This window comes from Sceloporus undulatus, chromosome 3 (assembly GCF_019175285.1).
Source record: "Sceloporus undulatus isolate JIND9_A2432 ecotype Alabama chromosome 3, SceUnd_v1.1, whole genome shotgun sequence".
In the NCBI taxonomy this organism is placed as follows: domain Eukaryota; kingdom Metazoa; phylum Chordata; class Lepidosauria; order Squamata; family Phrynosomatidae; genus Sceloporus; species Sceloporus undulatus.
The window spans coordinates 187,610,199-187,619,621 of NC_056524.1; the positions used below are offsets into that span (position 1 = coordinate 187,610,199).

A 9,423-nucleotide genomic window follows, 5' to 3' on the forward strand; every position below is an offset into this window, starting at 1 on the left:
TTTTTCTTAATTGTCTTTTAATTGTCTTTGCTGACATACATTAATTTCTGCCAGACATGGAAATGTACCAAGGACATAACACTTTTTTGAAAATGCGCCAAAATATTGACACATTCTTTCTATTACAATGCCGTTCTGTCAGCCACCTTGAGTATAGTGTGATGCAAAACAAAATGAACTCTTAAAGGAAATTGAGATTAATTTTCCTTTTTCTTCTCATAGCCAATTTTCCTATCAGAAATTGCAATTAAGTAAAAATGCCAAAAGCATAAGCAGTCATTAAGGTATAGGCAACTTTGAACTTGGTCCAATATATTGGTCGGCAATGGGAAGTCCCAAGCAAATATTATGTTTTATAAATTATTGGACAAGGAATTTGTTTCACCGTCAGATAGAAGACTTTTACAACTCTCACATCAAGAGAGTGCTAGACAAGTTATTTGTACACTTTACAAAATGAAAGAAGATGTAATGTTTACAGGATAATAAGTATCTATGTCTACTGTACCTTTAGGGTATTGTTATGTGATTCCAAGCTTGGCTTTGTGGTGGCAAAAGGAAATTTTATTACCTATTAGAAGTTAATTCTTTTACCATGTTCTAGGAAATAATCCTGAAAAGAGCAGCCGATATTGCAGAAGCGTTATACAGTGTGCCACGTAATCACAATCAGATCCCAACACTTGCCAACACACCAGCTCATACTGGGATGATGGGAGTAAACTCATTTAGCAGCCAGCTAGCAGTTAATGTTTCAGAAACATCACAAGCTAATGATCAAGGTGTGTAAAAATTTAAGAATTATGTTTATACAATGTTTATTTTTCTACTTAAAGTTTATCATTGTGTTCTAGAGATGGAAAGAATATTAAAAATATAATCAAGAAATTGTTGAAAAAAATGATTTTCACATGTTGAGAAATTCCAATGAGAGGAATTCTGGACTGACAAGAATTTTCATAGTTTGAGACTTATTCTGTTCAAAATTCACACATAGCTATTTTGTGTACAAGAGAGCGTTTTCATCACAGAAAACATTACCTTGACCCAGAATAATATGTCAACACAGAAATATTATTTTCTGAATAGAAAAAGCTGTTTCATATGCAAAAGAAATGCTATAATTGGGGACTTATTCAGCAGAAAATTCAAATGTGGTTGTTTTGCACTCAAAAAAGCATTTTAAGTGCAGAAAATAGCATATATATATCTATATATATAGGTAGAAAATGTTTTCTGTGTAAAACAACCATGTGCAAATTTTACACAGAATAAGTCTTAAATTGCTAGGCTTTGAAAACGGTGGTTTTCAAATACTTTCTCTCAGCAGGAAGAAAATTCTTGAAATTATGGCATATACTCAACTATAAGCCAACTCATAAAAAAAAAACTCATATATAAGTCGAGGGCAGATTTTGGGGCCAAAATTACGGATTTTGATGTGACCTGTGGGTATGTCAAGGGAAGAAACTTTGGGACATGTAACAAAGCAAAGTTTCCAGAAGAAAAACAATGGAAAACAATGCCAATGAACTTAACAAAATTTCATGAGGCCCAGCTGTTTCTGCTTATACAAAAGACAGGATGGATGAGATAACAGAGAGGGAGTCAGTGCTTCCAGAACAGATTACGCTCTTGCCTTTCACCAAGGGATAGTTCCTTTTATTGATAAGAGTTAAAGTACAGTATTTACATCAACAGCGCTATATAAATAAAGCATAATAATAATAATAATAATAATAATAATAATAATAATAAGTCGACTTAAGTTTTGGGGGTCAATTTTTTTACTAAAATTTCTAGACTTAGACATGAGTATATATGGTTCTTGTTGTTTCCTTTGAGAGGAAAATTAGTGAAGAATGATATCCTAACTGAGTTTGCATTAGTGTGTTGAGTACCTTCTTTGATCAATGTGGTTCCTGAAAGTATTGTTAGCTTCCTCATAAAATCTCTTCGTTGAAAAGAACTAATAAAAACAACAAAAACTAGTAGTAAATAAGTATTCCAAAATTGTAGATATTTAATTGGAAGGTCAATAGCCTAAATCGATTGAAGAAGTTAATATAAGAATAAATACAGTGGGCCCTCCCCTTACGCGGGGATCCATTCCGGATCCCTCCACGTTAGGGGAAATCAGCGTATGCTGGAGCCCCACTGAAAGTAATGGGGCTCGCACCACAGGTGCGCACCCCATTAGTTTTTCCGGGGCGCATTAGGACTCTTCTGCCATGGCTTTCAGCGTATGCTGAAAGCCATGTATAGCGCGCCCGCTTAAAACATGGGTGCACTGTACATCAGGCTGGTTTGGTTGTAAGACTACCCCATCATTTAGCTTTAGAAGAAAAGGTTTACTCTTACTGCAGGCTTGTGGCCCCCCCTTCCTCATTCCAGAGCAGCCTGAAGGAGGAGTTTTGAAGCTTCTGCTTTACATTTTCCTGCTGTCAAGAAAAAAAAAGTAAATTTAAGTACAGTTAGGAGGAATAAGCCAACCTTAAGCCTTAACAGGCAGATTAACCACATTTAAGTTTTACATGTGACTCTGAATCAGGGCTGGGAAATATGAGCTCATTCAGATGATCTTGGGCTGCAGCTACCACTGTCCCTCAACTTTGTGCATTTTGGCTAGGTCTAATAAGGATTGCATTCCAGCAATATGGTCCCCACTTGTGTTAATATAGTTAATTTAAAACAGTTTCCAGTCCAATTGTGGCTGCACTAAATGAGAAGAAATATAAGCATATAAGCATGGCTATGTACAAATCACAGCATAGTCATAAATGTGAATACATTTATTTGTTATCAATGGAAAGCTGGGTGTTTCTCAACTTTGTTCAAATGTGAAAAATAAATTACAAATGATTATGCAATCTTAAATAGACTGAATGGCAATTAAATCCTAATAAATACAGGTCTACTTTCACACGAACACAGAAGGAACTAAACTACCCTGTACCTTTTTCTGCAGTTTTTTTGGTTATTATCCAAGTTACTGTTTTTTCATAATGTATGTGTGTTATCAAATTTACATGCATCTTTGATGCCTTAAAACCATTTTATAAACTGGAATATGGTTAAATTTCATTGAAGCATAACTACTACCTGATAGTTGGGATTATTTATATTTAGTATGAAAAAAAACCTTTTTGGAGTTAAAAAATGTTATCCTCCCTCTCTCTGTCCACTTTCTGCTAGCTCTGCATTTTAAGTCCTGGGAAGGGTGAACATTTATTGCTGATACAAACCAGAAATCAAGGCTGGCATTCGTAATCTAGAGTCATAGATATGTAACTGTTCCATATTCAGTAATATTGCATAGTCTTACTGTAAGATTACTTAAATCTCCTCTAGCCCACCTTAACAGCCAGCAGCCATATTGAATCAAGGAGATCTGTTCAGCCAATCAGGATGCAAAGAAGATGATGTTTCTCCCATCAGTGAGTGAGTCTGACAAGCAGAAGCAGGACTCCTGTTTCAGTTTCTCACTGGGAGGAAGCAGTTGGAAACATCACCCTCCTCATGCTCTCATTGGCAGCTGAATAGATCTCCTTTGCCCAATCCAGTTGCTGCCTTTTGGGGCTGGGATTGGGATGAGACATTACTTAGTTACAGATAAGTAACTAAGGCTCAGTATAGACTGGCGCTATGCACCAGCCTGGGGCCAATTTTAGGTTTCAAGAGAGCAGAGCATCGGCATGCTCCCAAGCCCTACCGTGCACCACGGGTGCCATTTTGGAGCGCCATCATTCACAAGCAGTGCACAATGATGACATGCCTCATGTGCTGCATCCAAACAGCACAGTGCACAAGGGACATCACTGCACCACTGCAGGTGCTAATGGCACCTTGGTAGCAGCCGAGAATGGAGCCACATTTCGTGGCTCCTTTTCCCAGGTGCATTGTGGCTGCGACGTGCAGTCACTGTGGCAACGATCCACAATAGAAAGGGGTGGTGTATCGCCACTCCTCTCTCCCTGTCTGTATCCCCCCTAAATAGGCAAGTCTTCTAATAATTACTACTTAAAACAAATGTGAAGGAAACTGACTAAATTCCATAGAAGAGAGCTTTGTTAGCCATCTGTGCCAAGTGCAAAGGAAACATAGAGTGCTCGCATTTGATTTAAATAGGGCTGGCACAATACAGTTATCTTGAACTGCAAAGAGATTATAGGCCTGTAGCACACAATTTTAACTCTACAATCAATTAAAAATGTGTAATGTAAGATACAGTTGAGGAACTCTTCACCCGCTTAAATAATAATCATTTTCTTGGGGTGGGTTTTCCCTTTAACACAGTAGGTTACAGTCGCAACACAAGCAGTGTTTCCCCGCGAGGATATGTTCCGAGCAGTACTCCTCAGCAGTCCAATTACAACACAGTCAGCAATAGCATGAATGGATATGGCAATGCTGGAATGCCTAATCTTGGTGTACCTGGTTCCCCTGGATTTCTTAATGGTTCCTCAGCTAATTCCCCTTATGGCAGTAAGTGTCTATTTCTGCTACATGTTGTCATTACATATATTTCTATTTGTTACAAAAATATTTACTTTGTTTTATTTTTCTACAATGTGAGCTACTGGATAAAAGGAGGGGTGACTCTGGAGGCTGGACACTTAAAAAAATTAACATGGCAAATATATTGGAATATGCCAAACAATAATCTTGGTTTAAAAATTTAAAAAAACAGAACCATATTGGACTGCACAGTTTCCAACAAAAGTCCAACACAAAAGAGTTTGCCTGTTATCCAGAGCGTGGCAAGCCAAAGCATTTTATTTTTTCCATATATAATTTTTTTTCACTATTAGAAGAGGCAAGGCCCTATAAGTCTCTTTTTTTTCCTCCATGTTTGCCATTAAAAAACCACAATATAAGTCCTGATTATTTTTGCTTTATTGCAGTAGTGCCGTCAAGCCCTACCATGGCAGCCTCTTCGGTCACCCTCCCTTCAAACTGTAGCAGTACACACGGCATTTTCTCATTCTCACCTGCCAATGTCATCTCTGCAGTGAAACAAAAGAGCGCCTTTGCTCCTGTTGTCAGGCCCCAAGCTTCTCCTCCACCATCTTGCACCAGTGCAAATGGAAATGGACTTCAAGGTGAGCTGGATCTCTGTATCATTTTTTTGTGTAATTGCAGACTTTTCCAGACAAAAGACTAGAACACTATATTTTGGATCATTAAAAAAAATGAATTTATCACTCACAAATAATAATTTAAAAAACGAGATTCAAAAACAAGGTGGTTAGGTTTATTTAAAAACAATTTGCATTGCGGGTGCAAGACCTTGATACTAAATGCAGCAGCAAAAAACATAGTCTGGCATTTTACCCTTTGCTGGTTAGGTTTTAAGCCTTGCATTAGAAGAAATAGTAGTTGTCTTCCCAGCATTTCCCCTTAAGGATTTATGCATTAATTTTTAAACTTAACACACAATCCTGAATGTTTCTCACAGATCAGATATGTTCCTTGTACTTCCTTGTATATTTTCTGCATGCATTTTTGATAGACACATTTTAATCGGCAGCATTTCAAGATGTGCTGTGTTTCTTTCATGATTCATTATTTGAAACTTGAAAAATCTTACAAAATGTTTGGAGCTGTTGCAGTGTTCCTGTTTTTCATTCTCAGATACATAACTGGGATATGTGATTTTACTGAAGTTTATTCCAGTTAAACTGCCCATAAAAAGAGAAAGAAATCAAGATAAATAACTACAAAATAGCTCATAGAATTCACATAGATATTTGCAGTCAGTGATATAAAGTGTGAAAATTTATAGAGGGAGCAAAAATAACTATTAAGATTCTTATTCTTACTAAAGAGATAGCTTTTCATCTTAAAAAAAAAATACTACCATACATTTTTGAAATGCAGGGCCAAAACCTGCTTGAGCTGAACATGAAACTCAACTAGAATGACCTCCCAGAACATACTCAAAGCACTTAACACCACACACTTGGAATGCAGCACAATTGGAATTGACTGCAGCAGTCATTCACTTTTCCAGTACCAGGGAAGAATAAAGTCTTTGATCAAAATAAAAGGGATTCACATTTTAGGCTGTTTATATTATATCTTGGAATATCATAATCCCAAAGGATTACGAACTCTGAACAAATTTTAGACATACACTATTAAAAGATATAAAATAAAAACCATGGGAGAGCTAGAAAAAATGGTTTGAGATCAGTATAATCTGTGCCCATTAAAAATAATGACTGGAATCCCATTGGTTAACTAGAGTAGATTTATTGGGATTATTGCTGAATGGTGTGGTCAATACATAAGTAAATCCCACTGAGTCCTATTGGTTAACTAGAGTAGACTTATTGAGACTATTGCTGAATCGTGGGGTCAATACATAGGTAAATCCTGTTGAGTTTATGGATCAATTCTAATTGGGATTAACCAACAGGATTCCTGCTCAGGGTATTTTTTTTAAAAAAAATCAATTACATTCAAAATATTCAAAGATGGAAATTTACAAACTGCACCAACTGCCCCCCATCTACCCATGTCAGTCTGTTTCAGAATAAAAAGAAAAGAAAAAACTAGTCTTGCAACACTTTATGATTAACCCATTTATTTTAGTATAGTTTTTTGTAGACAAGTATGCATGAAATGTACACTAAGATAAGTCACCCTCTCAGACTTAAGTAGTCTTAATCTCACAAGACTAACTTCTTTCTAACTTGTCTGTTAACTATATCATTCTTTCCTATATTAGCAAAAAAACCTTCTGTTTAAGAATTGAGAATCAAGCAAAAGGTTTAAAATACTTAGGATATACAAGCTTTATGAAGAATGTTACTGGCTTTTGGCTGTAGGTCTTTGATGACAGGGGTAGGAACAATTGCTGTATGAGAACTTGTAAATCAGAGTGGCTGCATGCTCTAAGCTTGGTACTGTATTGGTAAGTGTGGCCTTAGGGCCACATGCAGACACCCAAGGCTATTTTGAAGCTCCAACTCCCCCAGAAGTTGGTTTCTCTGGGGGAAAGAAAGAGGGAATTGCCTTTCTTATCATCTTTCCACCTTTCAAGGAGGTCATAAAGCCCCCTGCAGTGTTAAATATATATTAAAAATTGTATTACAACACCAAACATAGCTACTTTGGGGATTGTTTTTTTGGGGGGGGCAATATTGGCACTCCGGGGGATTCAAGGGGCAGAACCCATTAAAATTGTTTATCACTGGTCCAACAAATCTCTTTAAATCTCTTAGCTCAGACTATTAAGCATATTGTTGAGAATTGTACACTGCCTGAGCTGGAAATGTTACCTTTTAGATGAAGGCTTTGCTCATTGTTGGATTCAAAGAATTGTGTATTGTGGGGAGGGAGAGTTTCTAAGCTATGTGCACAGCCCCAACAAACCTCAGTATTGATGATGTATCTGATAATTATTTAAATATTGCCTTCTGACAGGGGTTGTTTTATCTGTTGAAATGAAACATTTAAACATACAGTATTAAACAACATTTTAAAATAAACATCTGGACAACTCTAAATGTAGCATAGTTTATGTTTGAACATCTTCGTAGGATTTCGGTTGAAAACAGATAATATTAAAAACAAAAGTTAGAAATCTGCAGTTATTATAGTACTTAGTAAAGTACATTATAGTACTTAGTAAAGTACTTACTAAGTACTTTTACTTTCAGTTTTAAGAATAAACCCATGCCCCAAACAGATGCTGAAACTGACAAGCCTGTGTTGGATGTCAGACCTTAGAAGCTGACTGTCTTTATGTCATAAAGAATGATTTTATACATACTGTAGGTCAGCCTTCTCTAAATTGGTACTCTCCAAACATTTGGAACTTCAGTCCATACTATTCTTGTCCCCTGGCCATGTTAACTGGTTGATGTTAATTGCATCTTGAGGGCACCAGGGTGGAGAAGACTCATTTAGCATGCAGATAGCAAACCACTCTTCTGAACATAAAGCAGGTCAAATTATAGCGGATCTGATGTGCCATGGGTTTTCTCATTTTTGTGTGAAGTGTCTTCCCAGAAACACAGATACCAGGCAGTAAACCAGGCCTCTCTCACTATCACCTGTTCTTATATTCTGACAGTCCAACTTCTCTTTCTGCTCCTTTCATGTCACTTTTTGGAAATATGTCAAGTCACTTCCTTTCCTATTATATCATGCATGAAAGACATTAAACATCTCCTTTCTCCCATTCTTCTCTGCAGGAATATCTGGAAACCTACCAGTGCCCCAACTCTTTTTTCTTTCTTGCTGTAGTTTTTCAGCCACAAACTAGTTTAGGAACTCTATAGCCAGCATCTTCTTTATTCCCACTAGATATCTACCACTGTGCTCAGGAAATAGGAGAGATAATTGTAACTAGTTGATAACTATGTGAACCTTCTCCAAGTGAATATCCTTGACCATCTTAGTATACATGGGTCCCTACCTCCACCTCTCAAACGTTATCTCATTTTACCTCAGCTCTCAAAAGTTAAACTTCCAATATCTCAGACTGCCACCAGTGCCTTGTGGTCTAATTTGGAAGGAGCTTATCCTGCCACTCCAGTATGACCCTTCCCCTCAGTTGGACCATAGCCTGCAAGTACAGGTTGTCCTTATCTTGGGAATCCAAACTTTATTGCATCTCTGCACCATGAACTTGAGTTGGGACTAGTTCTAACCTTCTGGGGGGGACACCTCTAAGAAGGCTTTTCCTGGCATGCCTAAACCACATGGGTGCTTCTTCACACAAGGAACAATATTTGTGAGAAGGTATTCACATAGTTTCATTTACATGTAGAATGAAATGTGAACCTTGTACTTGAGCTGAACATGAATATTTAGATGTTTGTGAACAAACGAGAAGGAGGAAAGAGTCCAGCTGGTTTTGATATGTAAAAAGAAAAAAAGTATAGTATTCTGGAATACAATTGTCTCATCAGTGCTTTCTGTAAATATTTTCTAGTACAAATTTTATTTTTATCTTGATTGAGGAAGCACTATTCATGATGCTGTGGAAACAAATCTTCTGTCCTTAACAAATTAAAAACAAAAACAAAAAATCAGATTTGAACATGCATAATGAGGTGATGTGTTCTTCCCATAGGGACTTGAGATTTATGTGAGGAAACATTACTTTGCCCTATAGCAGTCCCTGCTGCTACCAGCATAACATAAAAACCAAACAAAAAACCCTCCTCAGAGAAAAGTTCAGAGCTGTTTTACTCTTTCTGCCATTGTACATCTTGGCATAGAATAGCGATTATGTAAAGACATATTATTACAAACTTATGATGGTGTAGCCCCACTATGAGTAGCACCTCATATTTGAGGTTTGTGTGTACGTGTTACTTACTGGGTTGTTCCACTAGCTGTAGGATATTTTAAAATGATAGATAGATAGATAGATAGATAGATAGATAGATAGATAGATAGATAGAT

The 9,423-nt window shown here is 36.9% G+C and overlaps 1 protein-coding gene across 1 annotated transcript in view; it reads left to right on the forward strand.

The window, feature by feature from the left end:
* Positions 1-9,423, forward strand: part of EBF3 (EBF transcription factor 3) — a 211,589-nt gene that overhangs the window by 192,000 nt on the left and 10,166 nt on the right. The window contains exons 13-15 of the mRNA XM_042459287.1: positions 605-782; positions 4,297-4,485; positions 4,905-5,102. Coding sequence (XP_042315221.1) covers positions 605-782; positions 4,297-4,485; positions 4,905-5,102 — 565 coding nt within the window. The remainder of the gene's footprint in view (positions 1-604; positions 783-4,296; positions 4,486-4,904; positions 5,103-9,423) is intronic.